This window comes from Harpegnathos saltator, unplaced genomic scaffold, assembly GCF_003227715.2.
Source record: "Harpegnathos saltator strain DR-91 unplaced genomic scaffold, Hsal_v8.6 scaffold69, whole genome shotgun sequence".
Classification (NCBI taxonomy): Eukaryota; Metazoa; Arthropoda; class Insecta; order Hymenoptera; family Formicidae; genus Harpegnathos; species Harpegnathos saltator.
In genome coordinates this window covers 11139-33703 of record NW_020230526.1, presented here as the reverse complement: position 1 = coordinate 33703, position 22565 = coordinate 11139, and the positions used below count along the sequence as shown (strand labels likewise).

The 22565-nt window shown below is 50.2% G+C and overlaps 1 protein-coding gene across 1 annotated transcript; it reads left to right on the top strand.

Moving 5' to 3' along the window:
- The first annotated feature begins 18152 nt into the window (after nucleotides 1–18152).
- LOC112589999 (uncharacterized) lies at nucleotides 18153–21181 on the top strand. The gene is made up of 2 exons (XM_025305293.1): nucleotides 18153–20013; nucleotides 20334–21181. The coding sequence occupies exons 1-2, from the start codon at nucleotides 18153–18155 to the stop codon at nucleotides 21179–21181; spliced, it is 2709 nt and encodes a 902-aa protein (XP_025161078.1).
- Nucleotides 21182–22565: the final 1384 nt, after the last annotated feature.

Here is a 22565-nt window from a genome sequence, read left to right as displayed (position 1 = left end):
TCCGCGGGCAAGATGGTGAATGTGAGTCACGCATATGTCCAGAGAAGAACGTGCCGGGTGTTGCTAGACTCGAATCTGGGCCCGCGGTTACTAGCGTGGACTGACTATGGTGAGTGGGTGGGTTCTCTGTGCACGACAACAGCGATTGAAAAAAAAACGGAGTGGAATAGAATGACTAGCGACAGCAGCAGTCCTCCTATCTCCTGCTTTCCCGGATCGTCCGCATGGACTGTCCGTCTATCTATCATCGCAGCAATATTCATCTTCGTGCTCGTTTGCGCGATCGCGTATTCAGTAGTAATGGTGGGTCTCCATTACGATGAGAAGCGGCTGAACGAGGTGGCCGGTCAATATGAACGTCAGCGGCGGCTCCAAGAGCGTACCAGTAGTGACGTAATTGTTAGCCGCTCGTATTCGAGATGCCGCACAATGCGTGGTGGTATGCGCAGAGTGTCATTGATCGCAATACAAAAAGTCGGACTACCAATGGCCGCGCACTTTTGCGAGCTGATGTGACAAACGGCAATACGACGGACTAATTGTGATCCGACCGGTCGGTTGGTATATTTATTATCAGGTTAACGATCGATTTTTCTATCTGACGAATACTATCGCTGGGCACGACTCGTCCTGCCGCGCGAACGAGAGCTCCGCTATTACGTTATTGCCCGTGCTGAAATCGGATTCAACTAACGCGACTCTGTGCACAGCTTGTCTCAACACCAACCAGCTTGAGCTGTTGAGCTTGTTCGCCGCGGATCGTAACGCCGTGCACGACACCATCGTCCTCGACGACTTGCTCGAGTCACGGAGCAACAGCGGCAGCGGCGGCGACGACGAGGAGGAGGAGGCAGATACGCCGGTCACACTGATCGACGTGTTGAATCATTTGTTGGACGCTCAAGTACTCTGAGAAAAAATGAGTACGTGTTTGCACCGCCGCGAAAGTTGCCACGGTGTCGGTGAATTAGCTATTTGCTTGAACGACTCGTTCCAGGAGGATAGAACGGTTTCTGAAATCATCACGCGACCAAGCGGATGAGTTACGACTCTATCAACACGCGATAAGACTCGGTAATAACGTAATGCGAGCTATGATGGACACTGTACACGACCTGCTAACGTCAGTGACAACGGCAGCGAACAGTGCAGCTACAAACGATAATTGCGTTTTTGTGGCAAAGTGTTTCTGTCGTACTATAGAACATGTGAGCGATCTGACTCGGGACATGACACGCGAAATGCAATTATCGCCGCCATTACGACGTCGCGCTGGATGGACAGTGGCGCACATGTGAAACTTTGGCCATTTATGTGCACAGGCGAACGCTCGGGATGATAGTACGCCTCTCCGGGCAACAATGCGTCGCTATATTGTATCAGACAGCAGCAGCGGTCCACTCACAATCCACGACATCGAGCGACAATAGCGGTGATCTGCGCTGCTGCGTCTGCGAGCGCAGCTTCGACAAGACGTTTCATTATTTGCAACATGTTCGCGTGCACTATCGACTGAACATGTATCCGTGCGATCGATGCGATGCCTCATTTGTACAGCAAAATGGACTCGATTATCATCGCACTAATTGCTGTTCCGGTTACGGGGGATATTTGAGAGACAGTATCGCTGCTGCCGATCTTGCGATATGTTACGAAATGTGCGATGCTTGTGATACCTTTCACGAAAACGGCAGAGAGTTGCGCAATCACGTGTTGCGCAGTCATGCCGAATAAAATATCGACCTTGGCGTGAATCGTATGCAATAGGATATTGTACGCAAACTTTGTTTCGATATTCTGACCAAACGTCGCGCGAACGTTGCCCACCCTCATCGATCAACGGATTCACGCGCTGATTGAAGAAAACAATGACGACAGCGGCAGGAGCAACAACAGCGGTAGAAATGACAACAACGATTCATCTCTCCCCTTCTTTTTACATCGAAACTGCGAAATATTTGAAGAATATTCGAATCTGCTGTATAAATTGCAATAAACTACTGATAATTGAACTATCCGTATGTAACAGTGAATATATCTCTACTCATTTCTTCCTCTCATAAATATCGCGTGCGTGCACAAAAGAAAAAGAAGCTCAGAAGAAGCAGTAGCAACAGCAGATCTCTACCCATCTCACATCGAAAGCCTTTCCGTTCGTTTATATTGCACGTCCTCGCACGAATCGCATGGACCTTGAGCTTGGAAGTTCCCACGCAGGTGGCAGCGAAACCCTTCCTCGATCGTCGTCTTCCACTCATGCATCGACTTGCGTCGACTTTGCATCGTTTGATCCGCATGTTACGAGGAAGACGTTCGATCGACTCGACTCAATCGAATGAAGCGCAAGATCGAGCAAAAAACACCTCCCGTTCTATATACGTTAACGAAAATACCGGAGTACAGAGCAGTAGCAACTGGTCCTATTGTACCTTTGATTGCTCTGTAGTACGGTACGTGCAATAGTACCAGCGCGCGCCCGGTACGGCTCGGTACGTACTGAAAAATTGTACAATTTGTACAGTAGACTGGGAGGGGGGTGGGAAGGTTGGCTTGTTCATTGGTCGAAAATCAAAGTGGTGAGGAAAATTCCTCCAATCAGATACAATGGACTCCCACCACAACTCGAGCGATTTTAATCGGCGAAGGTGTTAACTAGGTATCGTAAGTTAAATGTTGAAAAAAATGCACCAAGTTTTCCTCAAATACCTGGAAAAATATTAGGCAAATAGAAAAATGTTTTGGACAAAAGTTATTCAAATTAATTGGTGGAAAAAGACGGTGTAATAAAAAGTTCAAATTTCCATTTAAGATGTTTATGTTGATCTTGACTGGATTTTTCAAGGTCATCCCAAGGCCAAATTTATAGCATCAGTAAATACATTTCTTGAAACTCTACAACATTGGTTCGAAACATTTTTCTCAGAAACGTTTCGTTTTCGAGATGTTTAACTGTTTTGAGACTTTTAAAACACTCTTATATGCAGGGTGACCCAAAAGTAACGGACCTTTCGATTTTTCTCGAAAACGAAACGTTTCTGAGAAAAATGTTTCGAACCAATGTTGTAGAGTTTCAAACAATCTATTTACTGATGCTATAAATTTGACCTTGGAATGACCTCGAAAAGCCCAGTCAAGATCAACATAAAAATCTTAAATAGAAACTTGAACTTTTCATTACACCGTCTTTTCCCACCAATTAATTTGAACAACTTTTGTCTAAAACATTTCTTTATTTGCCTAATATTTTTCCAGATATTTGAGGAAAACTTGGTAACTTTTTTTCAACATTTAACTTACGATATATCGCTAACTATTTGTCGGAAGAAAAAGTGGTAGTAGACTTTTTTACTCTATTTAGTCTCTAGAAAATATTGCTGCAATAGTGCCCTGATTTTTTGTTAATTTGGCGATTTTGAAATTTCCAAAGGCCGATAAGTTAACAAAAATCAGGGCACTATTGTAATAATATATTCTAGAGACTAAATAGAGTGAAAAAGTCTGATACCACTTTTTCTTCCGACAAATAGTTAGCGATATATCGTAAGTTAAATGTTGAAAGAGTTTTCTTTAAATATCTCAGAAAATATTAGGCAAATAAAAAAACATTCCAGACAAAAATTGTATAATTTTAAATGGGACATAAAACAGCAGTAATGCTATGTTTACAGATGGTGCCACTTTTGGGATATACACTGATCATTGCTTTTCTTAATTGGAAACTTTAATTTTTTATTGTACCATCTTTTTCTGCTAACTAATTTTAATAACTTTTGTCTGAAACATTTTTTTATTTGCCTGACATTTTCTGAGATATTTAAGAAATACTTGATAACTTCTTCGGCTTCACACTCCCGTATAAATGGCCGCTCTACGCTCCCGTATAAATGGCCGCCCTACGCTCCCGTTCACGTCTCCCTTCCACGCTCTTTTTGTAAACGCGACATTTTAGGGAAAAATGTTTCAAACAAAAGATATATAATTTCAAATGGGACAATAAGACAGTGATAGTGTTTTGTTTATAGATGGCGCCACTTTCGAGGTGTTCACTAATAATTATTTTCTTACATGGAAATACTAATTTTCCATTGTATTATCTTATTTTACCACTCAATTGGAACAACTTTTGTTCGAAACATTTTTTTATTTGCCTAATATTTTTTTTGATATTTAAGGAAAGTGCTTTCAACATTTAACTTGCGATATATCGCTAACTATTTGTCGGAAGGAAAAGTGATATTAGACTTTTTTATTCTATTTAGTCTCTAGAATATATTGCTGCAATAGTGTCCTAATTTTTGTTAACTTATCGGCCTTTGGAAATTTCAAAATCATCAAGTTGACAAAAAATCAGGGCACTATTGTAACAATATATTCTAGAGATTAAATGGAATAAAAAAGGCTAATACCATTTTTTCTTCCGACAAATAGTTTGCGATATATCGTAAGTTAAATGTTGAAAGAGTTTTCCTTAAATATCTAAAAAAATATTAGGTAAAAAAAATGTTTCGGACAAAAGTTGTTCAGATTAATGGGCAAGAAAGGGTTGATATGATAAAAAATTGTAGTTTCCATTTAAGAAAAGTAACGATCAGTGAATAAGATCGAAAGTGGCGCCATCTGTAAACGTAACGTTACCGCTGTTTTATGTCTCCCTTTAAGCTAATATAATTTTGGTCTGAAATATTTTTCTCCAACATGCTTAGTTTTTTAAAGAAATGAGATATACGGATTGTCTCGGACATTCAGTATTTGTAGTATTAGTCGTATCAATAAAAAGAGATTAGGTAGCACACTCTCTATTATTTCTATTCCTTTTTGCTGAGCATTGTTATGGAGACGAATGTTCCTGAGAAAAATGCTTCTGTCGCGGCGAATGAAGCAAATTTGGACGATGTTACGGTGGCCAAAAACACAGTCAATGCAGAACGGGATGAGGAAGGGTTGGTGCCTCATTCTGTGTTATCAAAGCAAGCGACGACCCATTCGAAACATTTCGAGCAACGAACGAAGCAGCGACGTGTCGATTCGAATCAACAAAACAGCAGCGAAGTACTTGGGACAACCTGGGAGACAACGTGGACTCATGAGGCGAAAGAGGAATTGCCTGCTTCAGCGTTTGCGCGTCTCACGAAGGATGCCTCTGCAATGAATCGATGTAGCACAACGACTCGACTTCGTGAGTCATGTAGATCCGATGCCGCTGCGATCGCGAACTCGCAATTTACTCGCTCGATCATGTTTGACAGTTATTTGGCCAAGTGGCCGCGAATTGTGACAAGTAGCAACCTATGCTACGTCATAAATTGCGCGCGACTGCGACTCGCTAGTGCAATGGTTCACCATCGACAACAAGTGCCAAAAATTCCACCATCCTTGACGAGCGCGACTGAGACTCTGAAAGATATAGGCGTACCACTCGTCGAAACGTTATTCAACGACGCATGGACACCAAACAGACGCACGCCTACGGGATGCGTTGGCAGTGGCGGCGGTGGCGGCGATGATAATGATGTTCGCAAAATAACTGCGATCTTGTTCGTTTCGCGCGGTCGTATAGCGCGCGATGACGAACGAGACATCACATTAGCGCGGAACAGCGACTCGTTGAAAACTTTGGTAAAAACTCTCGCATACATTATGTGCACAGCGTCGCACAAAGATGATGGTAATGATGATGATATCACGGCGATCGAAGAGAGCTCCATGCAAGGTTCGAGTGAGGCTACAGTTTGCGATACAGTCCTTGACTCTCTGTGCCTCGAGAGTCTATTGTTTGCGGTGAAACCGCGTACAAATCGAGACATTGCGCGAGCAGTCGCCCGCAGTGCTCGATGTCGCGATGAATTCGCCCGAGTGATGATCGAGCTGCGGTTGGACGCCAATATGGTACCGCAGGATGAATTTGTAGCCGCAAAAATTGATGAACGAGTTGTGAAAGAACGGACGACCGATCGAGCCGGTCAGTTGGACGAACTATGGACGACCAGATCGGGTCTAGGACGAACGACTGTACAAGAGAAAGATGAGCGCCGTTCATCGAACGATATAGGCGAACAACGCGCATTGACGATAAACTCGGCCGACGAAAGGGTGGTAACTTTCTTTGATTCTGATCGCCCAGCTCTGTCTGGATACGATGCTTTGCCCATTGTTACCACCGCTGCCGGAGACAACAATGATAATGGGAGCAGCAGCTTTTGAGCGTCGTCAAAAGAACTCGATCGTAAAGAATACGGCGATGTGGAGCATATGCGACAAAGAGTTGATCATGAAACGTCGCAGGCTCACACATCTTCCAACGCTGCGGCGCGAACCGATCGAGAGGCCATGCATGTTGTCCCAAACGTGGGTCACAAGCGTACAACTTCCGCGATCTCTGCTTCGAGGCGAACGTCGAAGCGTCGTCGTCGAAGCTATAGTTCATCGAGCAGAAGCAGCAGCAGCAGCAGCAGCAGCCGGAGCGAAACTAGCAGCGAAGACGAATCGATGACGACGGCGGCAATGACAGTACCGACGACAATGGACACGATAGAGAGACAAAGAATGAGCGATCGCGCTCGATGCTAGACAACAAGGGAACGACGCGCCAGCGCAGGATACACAATCATGCACAATCATGATCGAAGCGAGACCGTAGATGATACAACGCCTGCGAGTATACATGAGAACGCAGAACGAGATCGATCAACCGCCGCCGCGGACCGAATTGTTCGCACTCGCCGCAAGTTCGTCGTTCGTTGATCGAGCGCGCTATGCTGTCTGACGAGTATCGACATGCTCGACGTCGTAGAGTCGCACGCTTCGAAGATCTAAACGTTCGACTGCGAATTCTGATCGGGACGTTCGACGCTGTCAATCGAGCCGATGTTCAAAGTATTACACGATCGCTCTCGTTAGATTTCTTGGGCGCATTGTACGATTCTTCATACATCTCGTATCGATTTTTCGATGATACTGTCTCCAGTGCACAGTACGCCCTCTCGTATATCGTACCGTTGCTCGTCGCAAGTCGTGGACCGAATATGTCAGCGACGGCAGATTCGTGGCGCACTAAAGCGAGTATCGAAGCATGTTTGCGCACTGAAGCGTGGTTGGCTCGACGTGCGATAGAAGAGTACTGCAGAGCAACTATCGATTGTACGAATTTTTGCGATGTTTGGAACTGCGCGATGCTGTACGTTCGATAATCAATGACGACGACGACGACGACGACGACGACGACAACGACGACGACGGCGACGACGACGATGTCAACGACGACTCTTTTACAGTGTTGACGAATATTTCAGCGGGTGATAAAGAGTCACTCTTGACAGAGACGGATGCTCGCGTGTCCAGATTACTTCAACCGATCGAATTCGAAGCTAAGGCATACGACGGGTCGCTCTCGCTCGTAGCTTCTTACCGCGTTGACATATCGTTTGGTACTGGACGCAACAATAGCCGCGTTGGACATTGATGGCGACCAGGGAGGCATTGGAGGCCGCCGTAAGAATGAAGAAGAAGAAATCATTCGCAAACGTTTGATGCGAGCATTACCTAAATCGCACGATTTGGCGATTGTCGCACTCAACGTGCTGACTCAGCGCAGGTGCTTCGATGAGGCTACTCTCGCAAAAGCTGAAAAGTTTCGTAAGCCAACGTTCGTTTCGGCGCCAACGCAGCCGTCAAATGCAGCAGGCGACCTTGGCGTCTGTGTGTATCGCGCGATAGGTTTGGCTTGGCCAGTGTGGAACTTGACGCTGCAGCGTTCCGGCACGAGCATGACTTCGCAAACGGTCGTCGCGACATCGAACAGCACCACGAGTAGCCTCGGCCATTGGATTCGCGACGACTTGACGGAAGCTGTGGAAAATTACGAATTGGGCGAATGTGAAATGAACGCGAACGCGACGGTGGTGGCAGTAGCAAACGATGCCATCCGAAATGTTTGGGCCGACGCGACTGCCGAAGACTACAAGTACTTTGCGCTTTATCGCGCCAACGCGATCTACGATCGCGATGTAATTCGACACGATGACGATTTTTATACGAAGACGCTGTCGCACGTACTTCGGCTTTCACGATAGGTTCAAAGAACCTAATTAGGATACGTAGGCAGTCTGAAAAGTTCTCGACCTGACACAGTCTGCCCCAGATCCAATGAGACTGGTCTAAAAAAAATACAAAGCGTTTATTATTTTGATTTTTTATTCTTGTTTATTCAAAATAGTCTCCTTCTGAGTCAATACAGCGCTGGAAACGTTCAACAAATTTTTCGAAACATTTTTTATACTCATCGGCTGGAATGGCCTTTAGCATGGCGATCGAAGTCTTTTGTGTGACCGGGATGGTATCGAAACGATTTCCTTTCATCGCCAATTTCAGTTTGGGAAATAGCCAGAAGTCGCACAGAGCCAAATCAAGTGAATATTGTGGATGATCGATAACAATGATGCCTTTTTTGGTCAAGAATTCACGTACAATGATGGTATCTTTGTACGATGGTGCATTATCGTGCAACCTTCCGTTTGCCCAAATCTTCGGACAAAATTCGATAGACTGTGCTTTTCGGTATCCCAGTTTCCTCTTCGATAAGTCTCGCAGACACACAGCGGTCGCTTCGAAGAATTTCTTTGACTTTCTCGATGATTCCTTCATTGCGAGTGGTTTTTGGCGGCGGTGCTCGGTCATCGTCTGCAAGGTCCTCACTACCGCCACGGAATTGGCCAAACCAACGGAAAATCTGTGCATGGGACATGCATTCATTCCCGTACACATTTTTTAACGTTTCGTACGTTTCTGCACCACTTTTACCCAATTTAAAACATGTTCCATGTTGGTTTTTCGACCGACGTACACAAAGTGACTTTACATAAAATGTCAAACCACAGTGAAATATCAACCGAATTCGCTCAAATTTTGAGGTTAAGTAGATGAAGGGTAGGACATTCACCTACTATCATCATTCACTCGTAGATATCACTGCGCTAAGAACTTTGATGGAACCAGTCTCATCGTATCTGGGACAGACTTTGTACATGGCATTAGAAAGTGTCAAACTATAATTGGATTGGAAAGTGATATCCCTGATATAAATCCATGTAAAATTCACTCGTGCGTATTTCCAGATTCATGTTCGACAGGATAAAATCATTGATATTTTCGTTGCACCTATCCTCTTCGCAACATGCACGAAATGTATCAAAAATCGCTAATATCGCGATCTAAGTTGCAACAGCAATACGTCGTGCAACATTCCGTTAAAGTCGCCAATTGGCGCTGTGGTGGGGGTACATTGTACCTGATTGGAGGAATTTCCCCCACCACTTTGATTCTCGACCAATGAACAAGCGAAGCATCCCCCTCTACTGTGCAAATTGTACAATTTTCCAGTACATACCTAGCCATGCCGAGCGCGCGCCGGTACTATTGTACGTACCGTAGTACAGAGCAGTCAGAGGTACAATAGGACCAGGGGCTACTGCACTCCGGTATTTTTGTTAATATATATAGAACGGGTGGTTTTTCGCGCGATCCCGCGCTGCCGATCGACTCGACTCGATCGAACGAAGCGCGAGCGAACGCGATGCGAGAAGTGTATGCCGGGACTGCCTACAGTACGGGGGGGGTAATTCTGAAGATCAATTTGAACATATCTTTAGTCGTTGATAAGTCTTGCTTTAGTCGACCGTATCAGTGATCGGTCTTGCCTTAACTTTCAAGCTTCGTAACTCGGAAAGTATACAATGGAACGTAGTTTTGTTATAGTGATTTGGAAAGCTCTCGAGATAAGCTACAGAAATATGTAATAAAAAATAGAGGTTTCCGTTAAAAAAAATATTACTGACCTTAACTTGATTTTGACAAGGTCATTAAGGGTCAAGTCCACGTTTCCATCATGTCCCCCCTTCAAGCCATGCGACTTTCGTTGGAAAAGTTTTTCAATAAAATCATCGATTCGCGAGATAATCGACCATATCGCTTAAAATGAAACACCCTGAACCTCTTTGTATTTCGCAACTTTTTGGCTATTTCTTCGTAATCAGCGATTTTTATGCTGATATTTTCGTCGCACGCCTGTCCGTAGTAGGTCTGTAGTAGGTCCATAGTAGGTCCGTAGTAGGTCCATACGTAGGTGGGTACACTCTGACATTCGACATTCATTTAATTTTTTTATTATTTCCAAATGTACAATTCGAGCTAGTGGATACCTAACCTAACCTAACGATTGGGGGAATGTCGAGCGTGTTGACAAGTGTAGAGCAGAGACTTGACACGCTCAGCTTCATCGTGTACCAAACGGTTGTAAAGTAGCATGAATAGTAAGGCTATACTCGGCACGAAGAACGAAAAGATAAAAAAATTAAACGATGCAAAGTTAGGACAAAACCAACGATCGCTCCAAGAGCACTGATCCATAATAGCGGTGTTTGCATCAGAAACGGTACGATAGTATCGCAATTGTTTAACGGGAGATAAAATGTTCGAGCTTTTTCCCGCGCGTCCTCGATGATTCCATCGGCACATGCTTCGCACAGCTTCATATAGCCTTTCACTCGTCCTCGCCCAAAGTAGTGAGCTGTGGTAAATACGAGGTCACGTTCTTCCTTCGACATACCAGCGTGTATTTCAAAAGCTCGTGGTGTACCGGTGTATAGTCCAAGGTACACGTGGCGAACCATATTCCATGTACAACTTATGCCATAACTCATTACGTCCAGGCGTACGAGACGCTGCGATATCTTGTGAATCGTTTCGACGTTGTATGTGTCGCCCATAGAATCCACACGACCGAGTGGAACACACAAAGCCCGATGTGTTTCGTAGTCAGATGTAGAACATGTCGTTGCTGTGCCGCCACAATAGTTCATACTCGTGTGCGATACAATCGATTCGGTCAGACTGTCAATTGCACCATTTTTCTATTCCTCGCTGCCTTGTACAATGGTAACAGCAGCAACAGTAGCAGCAACAGCAGCAGCAGCAGCGACAGCAGCAGGGACTTCGGAGTGCAATAGAAACAATGCGACTAATATTCGTCGCTGTGTTCTACAAACAGCAACATCGTCGCTCAATTTGTCGTTCATCTCCTCAAACTCGAATCGGGTTGTCTTGTTTTACATGAGGAATCTTAGAGAGCATTTGTCTCTAAGAAGTGATCATGAGCGAAAAGGAACTTTCGTTTCCGTGCGACAAACTGGAGGATGAGGAGGAGGACGGACAAGAGATTGAGGAAGAATACAATGACGGCGACGGCGAGAACGACGCAGACGCAGATAGTGGTGCATCGAACATACCACCGCCACCTCCGTTGCTGCTGCTGCTGCTGCTACTGCTGCTCAATTTCACAAAGATCGTTCGATACGAAGTCGCGGGGCGACTCGTGTCAATCGCGTTGCTCGTCGTTATCGTAACAACATATTTTTGCGTTCCTCGCGTACAATCGAGGCCCGAATCAGCTCGCGTTACGACACATGTATCGCATATTTGCTCGATGAATCATTGATTCGCGGGTCGTACATTTCATTCGCCCGTTGGTTCGCGTCGTATCTTGACGAAACTAATGCGCCCGGATGTTTAGTGGTCGTAGGTGTTGCTGGGATCACACGCACGCGCGATTGCAATGTACGACACATTGATCTTGGCCGAACGATGCCGATACCATGCGTCTATATCGACTCCAATGACACGCATCCCATTTTCGCGTTGAAACGAAACATTGGATATCCGATAATCACGATTCTCGTCACCATTCAGGCCAGTCGCCTGGAACATCTGTTATCATGCGACGGAAGTATCGTAGTATTTCCACTCGACAGCATGCGCAAAATGTGCGATCGTGTTGCGGACACGATGCGACACGCCATGAACGCATATTTGTGCGATTTGTACGAGTCTTATGCTCGTGATCGTTGTGAACTAGAGGACTGGCGCGATGACAATTTCAGCGACAAAGACGAGAGTGTGTCTCACTGTTGCAACGAAGCAACAGCAACAGCAACAACAACAACAACAACACCGAACGCGATTACGATAGAACGTCGAGTCGACGGTAGCGACGAAATGGCAGAGCGTGGGCGAGGTTACGAAGTCGCCACCGTTGCCGTTTCACCACCGGCGCCTCTGCTACCGCAACCATAGGTGATGCGTGAGGTTCACGAAAATGAAGACGAAGACAATCGTTCCTTCGTCATGTCAACGTCGTTGCGTAAAGATAGGTTCGGGCGCGTGTACGAACGCGTCGATTCGGATGCTACGTTTCTATCGCGATTGAACAAGTACGGTAGAAACGGCGACGGGAACGATAGCAACAACAACAACAACAATAACAACTTGTCACCGGCTTCGTCGTCGTCTCTTTCGGATCATCATCGTACTACTACTTCTCAACCGGAGCGCATAGCTGGCATTTTACGCAAGCCGGGCCGACAATGTAGCCAAAGCTATTCGTCGCAGAAACAAAATCTTGGACCGCAACGCGCGTATTTTAGCTTCTCTGCGCGACATGGACGCCTCACTGTTGCACACGCATCCAACGGATCGCTTGAAAATTGTACATGATGGCGAGAGCGCGGCAGCGGTCTAAGCGATTCGTCTGCGCGGTACGATGCCTCTCCTCCCGACGACAACAACAGCCCTCGCTTCGCAACCTTCGCACAAAGATTCAAGTCGATTCAATTGGATCTTGTGGTGCCAATGAGCAGGCATGTTTCTTTTGGCTCTATATTTATTCTTTGTTTCTCAGATTCTGCTCAGTGCGAGCATGAAAACAATGTTCTGTGTGTTGCCGCATATCGGCACACTGTGCAACATTGTACCCGAGGGCAAAATTTCGACGAAATCTTAGCCAACGCCAACGATGAACATGCGCAGCAGCACTACCATACGACGACGGCAGCGACGACGACGACGATGACAACGACAAAAAGGAAGAACAGTCGCGAAGAACGGTCGAACGATAGCGAAGCGTGTCAATGGCTCAAAAAAGCGAAACATTGATGCAATTGTCATAGATGTTGCGGCAGCAGTCCATGGTGGCCGCAGATTCGTTGCGGCTGAGTGAATGATCGTTACAAGTGTTATCCTCATCGTATTGTTTGTTGATCTTACGAATTGACCACGCTCGTGTGTCGCGGTCAAGTTTCGCCAAAAAGAGAGGGAATAGCGTTAGACGTCGAGCGCCTCGAGCGAGTGACCGCGTGCGCGCGCGCGCGCATACACACATACACACACACACATACGCACCTCGCAACCGCCGCCCTTTGGCATCGACAGCAGTGCTATCGGCAATATATAGCGAAGATTACAATAGATACATATACGCGCGCACGCATCCCTCATCGTCGCCGCCGCCGTCGCCGCTGCGAAGACACCGCCGTTGCGCGGAAATACAACGACATGGCTAGAATTTTGTATCCTCTGAACGTATACTTTCCCGCTGACAATTCGCGCAGCAGCGGTGAAAATATCTTACGAATCGACACGCTCGAATACGCGGAAGTCTCGTGCAACAGTAGCGTGAGGCGACTGTGTACGCGTTCATCGGTGGATATACTATGGATGCCGACATTGATCGTAGGTGTGCGAAACAGAGCTATCGCAGAATTACGACGTGATATAAATTTCGCTCTGATGTTGCATCGACAAGGGGCCGTGATGACTATGTAGCGCACCCCGGTTCGAGCAATGGCCCGATCCATCGATCGATCGTTGTGGACCATGCGAGAGAACCAGACGCTGTACGAGCTTCGTTTCGAAACGTATAGTGCGCGAAGGAGAGCCAGAGCTTTCCTCCGGGACAACGCCGCCGCTCGTGTCAATGATTACATGTTATTCGCTGTGGATAACTCGGTCGCATTCGAAGTTATGCTGGCCTCGTACTTTCACGCACGCGATGACCAATTGAAGAGCGGCGGTGCGGCTGATGACAACTGCTGCGAACAACAAGACATAAACGTTGATTCTACGTTCGAAATGTGCAACTGGTGCCATGTGAACAAACGAACTGGACAGAAGCTATGTCGCCTCACCGATCGCGAATTGGAACTTAACGGATTGCCCAAGGATCCGATCGCCACGCTGCCGATTATCAGTTTTGACTTAAAAACAGTGGCTCACATGGAAAGTACTGTTCCTCGCGGCGTGGAGCGCGACGAACGCCTATCATCACTCGCGCTCACCGTTCATCGTGGCCAGGAGGACCCTGATCGAAAAAAAGACAACAAAGAATACGGTTACCTGTTCATGGCTTACGCGCCGCTCGATGACGACGACGAAGTGCGCAAAGAAGAGACTAGATTGTGCGAGAGTCTCAAATCAGCCGACACGTACGGACACGTCATGTTGTTTCGAAGTGAACTTGATCTACTGTACAATGTGGTAGAAATGTTGTCATGCAACGAATTTCTGGCTGATTTGTACAACTTGGACAATCCAACGGATGCTTCACGTCTAGCGTGCATTCTCGTGGGTTACAATACGTGGGAGTACGATTATACCTTTCTCTGGTGCAGATTGATCTTTTACGGACTGTACGAGCATGCGGTACACATGATACATTTGCGCAGCGAACCGCGTTTCTGCAAAACGCAAATTAGCTTCGATCTCATGATGCATGTAAAATCCAGACACCAAGCTCAAGTGGGCTCGATCGCTCTGGCGCACGTAGCGCGCTTCTTTGGTGCGTCCGATGCGGCAGAACGCGGCACCAATGAACGTTCGCGCCAACTGAAGATGAACTTTGACTCGGTAGCCATTCGAAAATTGTACTATAACAAGAACGGAGAAGAACGATTCGATCGCGACCAAGCCTTTGGACGTCTCGATTCTGACAACGTTGTCAATATGCTACGTGTAGCCCTGTACAATACGCAGGACTGCGCCGCAGTGTATCATTTACAGCAAAATCTAAATTTTTTGGACATGACGGTGCTGTACGCTTAACATTTCAACGTCGGTCTGATAGATGCATCGCACGCGGGAAACAGTCGTCTACTGCCAAATGCGTTTGCCATACGAGCGTTGCGCGATTTCAAACTTATACTACCTCTGCGCACCAACACTATGTGGCCGTACACTATGCTGCAGGTGACGACAACTCGCAAATTCGATGGCGACATCGATGAAAATGAGGGGGTCGATGGACCGCGCGTATTGCGTCAGCGTTGGCAGGTCGGCGATTACTCCGTGACGGACGAATTAGACCTCATGCGGATCGGGAGCCGCGTGTACATCGGAGGAATAAATTCCGCGCTCGCCGGGCACTATCGTCGCCCCATAGGAGTGGATTTCGCTTCGTTCTATCCCTCCATCGGCTGCGAGTTCAAGTTGTCAATGGAGACCGCTCGTGTTTTGACGGTGAATCAAGTGCGCGATTTGGTTGACCGCGATGATGCCGTTCTCGATGAACTCGTAGCTGCGGGAGTACTGCGATGTTTCGATTACGAGCCTATTGATTCGAACGCGCGGCGAAAAGGGATCCGCTTGTGCGGAAGAGACAGCCTCGCGGCCGCAATGTTGCGCGATACTGAAAACGGTTGGTACGAAGGAGCAGAGTTTCGCGGTTCGCGCGAGCTGCTCGATACGAGCGTAAATCCAAATGAAAGACGCGTTATGCTGGTGTATCAAGTTAGCAGCAACAATTCTGAGCACGGCAGCGGCAGCGGCAATTCTGAGCCAGTGATATGTGGTCTGTGGCGTTATTATCTAGCGCAACGAAAAGTCTACAAGACGCAACTGAAATTTAGTTCCGATTTAGATCCGGTTCGACGAAGAGTGGCGACCTGTATGGAAAAAAGGTACAAAGTGGTAGCTAATAGTTTGTACGGATACTTGAATTACGCTAGAAGCACGGTCTATTCGCCGTCGGTCGCCGCGGCTATTACGCTGCTTTCGCGGAAGACGTTTCACGAAACGTCATGGCTGTGTAAACGATTCCTGTACTCTTGACGAGAACGGAGAACGAATCGTCCGCCGTTGCTGCTAGGATTCTAAGCGTCCTAGCAGGTAACAATGACGACGATAACGACGACGACGACGACGACGACGACGAGCAACAGGACAGCAGTCTAGCTGCGGGTGAAAAAAAAGAGCCAAAGAGCATATCGGTAGATGAGGTATTACACGTTGATCATATTCGGGACAGGGAGGCGATAAGGTCGATTGAGCGTTGTGTCGTATCGTGCCATGTAGTGTACGTCCTTCCCGTGGGTGCCACCTTGACGTGGTGGGGAGGCTTGAAGGTCCCGATGATGTACAGAGCTGTGCCGGCGGGGGTTTCGGCCCCTGGCAGGTTCTACCATGCCGGAGTGGTCTGTACGGAGGGACTGGACCAAGAGCACCCGACCGGGCTGAGTGACCAGCCTGGTCCATGACCAGCACGGTCACAGAGCGGGTGGGAGGAGATCATCATCCCTGAAGGCATTGCACGCCGGTGCTCCGGCAGCCGACAGGGATGACCTCCTCCACACTCGCTCCAGGAAGGGGACCTCTCTCTCCGAGGCATTGCACGCCGGTGTTCCGGCAGCCGAAGAGAGAGAACCCTTTCCTCCCGCCTCGGTTGGACCGTTACGGTTAGACCGGGGCGGAGGGACGTACCCCCATCCAGGGCTCCACCCCATGGGGATCCTCCTCCCCCGTGGTGCCTGAGATGCGGAGGGGTACTCCGGGCCGCTCGGACGTTTCCGAGGTCGGGGTCGGGGTACGCTACCGCGTCCTGAGAGATCCCACCCTCCTAGGCATTGCACGCCGGTGCTCCGGCAGCCGAAGAGGGGAGGACCTCTCTCCCTCGCTCGTCCCAGCCACGGCTGGGCGAATGAAGGATCCCACACCCGGGTCTGCACACCGTGGGACTATTCCCACGGTACCTGGGGGGTGGAGGGGATGTCCCGGGCCGCTCGGACTTATTCCGAGGTCGGGGTCGGGGCACCCTAGGGTGACGAGGGGAGAGGACCCCACCTTCGTCTCGAAGGTGGACTCCCCGACTTCCCTCACCCGTTCGGCCCCGGTCGAACGGACAGAGGAACCCACACCCGGGTCTGCACACCACGGGGCTTGCCCCATGGTACCCGGGGGGTGGAGGGGTGTCTCGGGCCGCTCGGACGTATTCCGAGGTCGGGGTCGAGACACCCTCATGCGCCAACCAGAGGACTCACTCCCGGAGGCATTGCACGCCGGTGCTCCGGCAGCCAAAGGGAACGATTCTCTCCCTCATCCGTCCTGGTCACGGCCAGGCGGAGAGAGGTACCCACACCCGGGTCTGCACACCGTGAGGGTTTGGAACCCCTCACGGTACCCGGGGAGTGGAGGGGTGCTCCGGGCCGCTCGGACGTATTCCGAGGCGGGGTCGGAGCCCCTGTGTGCTGTGCCCGAGGGAATGCGATCGCATCACCCTAAAGCGGACCCTCGGGCGGCGCGAGCACGCTGGCTGCCATGGGGGAGACGTTCCCGGTGGGGTGCGACACCGGTGAACTATCTCCTTCCATGGGGCCCCCCGCGTGGCGGCGCTCTGCACGGTGCCCACATTGTCGGAGGTGTGGGACCCCCGAAAGCGGTCTGGCCACCAGAAATGGTGGTCAGGGCGCGTGTAGGGGGCGGGAGGCCAGTGCCGGCGATGTAATATTCCGTCGGCCCGTGCCATATGGTGCTCCTCCGGGGGAACTCGGAGGCTCCCCCTTGCCGGGGGGATGCGGGCATGCCCGGGCACCGGAGCCGTGCAGAGTGGTGGGTTAGAAACCACAATGACAGACTATATTTCTTCCTCAAACGAATCATCGGATACGAATATGAATAAGACGACCCAGGCTAGGCTAAAGGAAACGAGAAGCCGTACTGGCAGAAGCCAGACAACGGCAAGGAGGGAGGGGCTACGTAGCAGAAAGTCCCAGGAAACGAAGAAGGCTGAAAAGATCGAGGACAGCCACCGATCTCGATCGCCTCTTAGAGTAGATGATTCGACGCCATTCACCACCTCCAAAGAGGAGGACTCGGACGATGGACGTGAGAAAATTGTCCAAAAGAAAAAGGAAGGGAAGTGGGAAATCCCCAGAGACGAAGACGGAAATACGGACGAGGAACGTCTTGTAGAGAAGGCCACCAGAGGTAGGAGCAGGCCAGAAATGACGGGGGGATAGCGACTCAAAAAAGAGTTCATGGCGAGAAAACAGGCCATTATGGAAGAAAAAAGGGAGGAATTCCTGCTGAAGGGCATGGAAAACCCTCTCGAAGAGTTCCAGGACTGCACTTCCAACCGGAAGTACAAGGCAGAACTTAAGAAACTTACGGAACACCTACAGAAGGCCCCCTTCCGGGACATTACGGCGACGATTCTGGAAGCATCAACAAAGGTACTTGGATTCTCGCAGAAGTCAAAGAGCTTGAAGGGCACCCACGTCAAGGTCCTCAGAGACGCCGCAGCTGCCATAACAGCGGGAGCAAACGTAATGGCCATGCAAATGGCACAGGACAAGTGCGGGAACAATCTGGACCTTATTGAGGAACTGCGGACGGAAAACGCTAACTTAAAAACGTCGCTGAAGGAGGTGAGGAAGGAGCTGGAGGAAGTAAAGGAGATGCTCCGTGGTATAAGGGAGGCGCTGCTTCATGTAGCGGTATCCTCCCCGCCCTCGAAGCACTTCGGAAACGCGAGCCAAGGTGTAAAAGAAGCACCACAGCGTGTACCGAGTGCTCCCTCGCCCCTGATCCGCGTAGAGAGAGAAAGGGCAATAACTCCACCTATGGTGGACATGATGGAGGAGGAGGAGGCACCGATAGGAGTTATAGAGGTGCAGAAGGGATTGATCCCAGGGGATAGGAGACGCCCGGTGAGGGAGAATAACGAAGCCAGGATCGCGAAAACAGGCCCCAAGATCAGGGAGAACATCCTCCTTGACACAAAAGTTAGGGTAGAAAGGAGGGAGGAACCAGAGAAGAACGCAAGGAAAGGACTGGAGGGAGACATAACAAGGATGGTGTTTAAAGCATTAAATGACTGGACAGCACAAGGAGAGGAGACTCCCAAAAAAGGGGCCGGGAAAGATAACAAGGTAAAGGGAGTGGGGAGCCGGGGTGTGGTACAACGGGGGGGAAACAAATATGATCAGGAGTACCCTCAATTACCACTCACGCAATCGCAAAGAAAGCAACAACAGGTACAGGAAACTCCTACACCACAAAAAGAGACGTGGACAAAAGTAGTGGGTAGGAGGGAAAGGAAGAAGGAGAAAGAAACACAGAAAAGGCAGGAGATAAAAAGGGTGGTGAACATCGAAAGAAAGGAGGGAAAGAAGAACAGGAGGAGAGTCCCCAACACGGCGGCGGTAACCATTACCGCCGAACGGGGACAATACAAGGATCTATTGGCGGAGGCCAAAAGAAAGATCGATCTCACCGGGATTGGAATAGAAAAAATAAAGACCAGAGTGGGGGCCACAGGAGCGTTGGTAATAGAAATACCTGGGGAACAAAGGGGCAAGCAGGCGGATCAACTCGCTGACAAACTCAAGGAGGTACTTACCGACAGAGCAAAAATAAGTAGACCGCAAAAAATGGGAGAGCTGCGAATAAAGGGCATGGAGATATCCACCACGGAGAGTGAAGTGGCAGAGGCAGTAGCCAAAGTAGGAGGTTGTCGAGTAGGAGATGTGAAGACGGGAAAAATGAGAATGGCCTGGAACAGCTACCGGACGTTGTGGGTACAATGCCCCCTCGTGGCAGCGAAGAAGGTTGCTGAGGAGGGCAACATTACAATAGGATGGGCGTTAACTAAAGTGGAGCTATTGCAGGCTAGAGCACTGCAGTGCTTCAGATGTTTAGAGAAAGGGCATGTACAAGTCAATTGCAAAAGTAGCTATGACAGGCGTGCAAACTGTTACAGATGCGGAGAAATTGGACACCTGGCTCGGGACTGTAACTCCAGAGCCAGGTGCCAAATTTGTGCAGAGGCGGGAGTCAAGTCGGACCATAGAATGGGGGGGCCATCCTGCCGTCCCCCTAAGAGAAAGAAGAGAATCCCTGGGGATGCGGTGGAAGGGGGTATGGCGACCGCACCGCCGCCACGAGACCCTCCCTCAGAGGAGAGGAGGAGAGAGACCCAGGAAGGAAAGGAGGCGAAGGGGGGGGGTAAACCGGGAGCTGGAACCTCAACCCCCGCTTCCTCAAAGGAGGAGAAGAGCCTCCCTCCCTCTTCCACCTCCCCCTCAGCCCCCCACTGATGATGGGAGGATGGAGGTGGAGGAGAAGAGAGAAGAGAAACGAGCAAGACAAATAGAAAGTGAGGACACCGACGGCGAACAGCCGGGAGAGAAGATTGTCATTATAACGGAATAAGATAATGGACACTAAACTGTTACAAGGGAACCTGCACCGCGCCCGTCAAGCGCTCCCTTTGTTCGAGCACACGATGACGGAGCGCGGTGCAGGTTTAGGTATAGCGGCAGAGCCCCATCACGTCCCCAGGAACCATAGATGGTTCGGGGACGAGTTGGGCTCTGTCGCTATAGTCTGGAAGGCGAGCAACAGCTCACCCCCTGCCAAGTACTTGGATCGCGGCAGGGGGTTCGTTGTGGCCAGGTGGGGAGTCGTCACCGTGGTCGGGGTATACCTCCCCCCAGAAAAGAGCCTGGGCTTGGCTGACTACAAGTCCAGGCTCCAAGAAATGGGAGATGTCATCAAGAGACATCTCCCGGGTCCTGTCATCGTCGCCGGCGATTTCAACGCCAAGTCGGAGCTATGGGGCTCCCGGCGCGATGACAGGAGGGGGGAGGTAACAGCGGATTGGGCCGTGGGCCTAGGTCTGCACATTATGAATGATGGCATAAAATCCACGTTCGTGGGGTCGAGGGGGGAGTCTATTATCGACCTGTCTTGGGCAACCCCTTCGGCCCTGCGAAGGGTGCGGACCTGGAGGGTGGCGGAGGAGCTAGAATCACTGTCTGACCATCTCTTAATAGAGATGGAGCTCTCCGTCACCCCCGATGGCCTACGGCCCCGCAACACGGACGGACCCCGGCCCGGTAGATGGGCTCTAGCCCAGTTAAACAGGGAGGACCTGGAAATCTCCCTGATGGGCTCCACCTGGCCGCAGTGGAAGGACGGGCAGGACCTTGACTCTGAGGTCATGGAGGTTATGCAGGTTCTCGCACTCGCGTGCGATGCCTCCATGCCCAGAGTCAGGGTCTGCCCAAAACGATGCGCCTGGTAGTGGACCGACGAAATTGCCGCGTTGCGGCGGGGGTCGGTCCACCTCAGGCGTGCGTTCCGAGCAGTGCGCTGGGACGCGGACCCTGAGGTCACTCTGGCCGCCCGGCGGGAGTTCTGCGCAGCGGCGAAAGAACTCCGGAACGCCATAGGGGTGGCCAGAGGAAAGGGGAGGGACGACCTCCTCCTCTCGTTGGACGCGGATCCGTGGGGGCGCCCATACAGGATGGTCATGCAAAAGCTGAGACCATGGGCGCCCCCTCTGACGGAGACGCTCGACTACCGGTTCCTGGGACGGGTGATGGGGACCCTATTCCCGGTTGGGGGGGACGACCCCATCACCCCGTATGTAACCCCTTCCCCCGAACATCAGGGGGAGGTTCCGGGAGTCACCGAGGAGGAGGTGGCCGAGGCTACCAGGGGGGTCAAGAGCAGAAAAGCTCCAGGACCCGATGGTATCCCCGGCCGTGTCTTCACCCTGGCCTCAGGGTACATGAGCGGCACGTTTGCGCGCCTCTTTACGAGGGCATTGAGGGAACGGAGATTCCCCCCAGTCTGGGGGAGGGCCAACGTGGTCCTCCTCCGAAAAGAGGGCAAACCGGAGGATTCCCCCTTCGCGTACCGGCCCATATGCCTCCTGGATGAGGCGGGCAAGCTCTTCGAGCGCATAATAGCAGCCCGCCTCAAGAGGCATATGTCCCGGGAGGGTCCTGACTTAGGTGACGGCCAATATGGCTTCCGAGAGGGCAGATCAACCATAGATGCGGTACTGCATCTGAAGTACCTCTCGGGGGCCATAGTGTCGGAGGGCAGGGTGGCAGTCGCGGTATCTCTGGATATCGCAAACGCGTTTAACACCCTGCCCTGGGGTAGGGTGGTGCAAGCGATGAGAGGTTATTTCCGCTTCCCACCCTACCTCACGGCCGTCATAGAGGACTACTTCCGGGGTCGGCGTCTCATGTGGACGGACGCCGATGGCACGGTGCGAGAGAGGGGGATGAGTCGTGAGGTCCCACAGGGGTCTGTGTTGGGGCCCCTGCTTTGGAACATTGGGTACGACTCAGTCCTCCGGACAACCCTCCCCCCCGGCTGTAGCACGTTGTGTTACGCGGACGACACGCTCGTCCTGGCCGGGGGGAGAGACTGGGGGGAGGCCGTTCACACGGCAAACCTAGCGGTGGCGGCGGTTGTGCGCTCCATCCGCAACTTGGGCCTGGTGGTGGCGGAAAGGAAGACGGAGGCGATTTTCCTCCACGCCAAGGGCATGAAGCCACCCCAGGCCCATGTCAGGATAGGTCAAGTCAGGGTCCCCATAGAGGCCCAGATGAAGTATCTGGGCCTCACCCTGGACGGCACCTGGTGCTTCAGGGAACATCTCAACAGGCTGG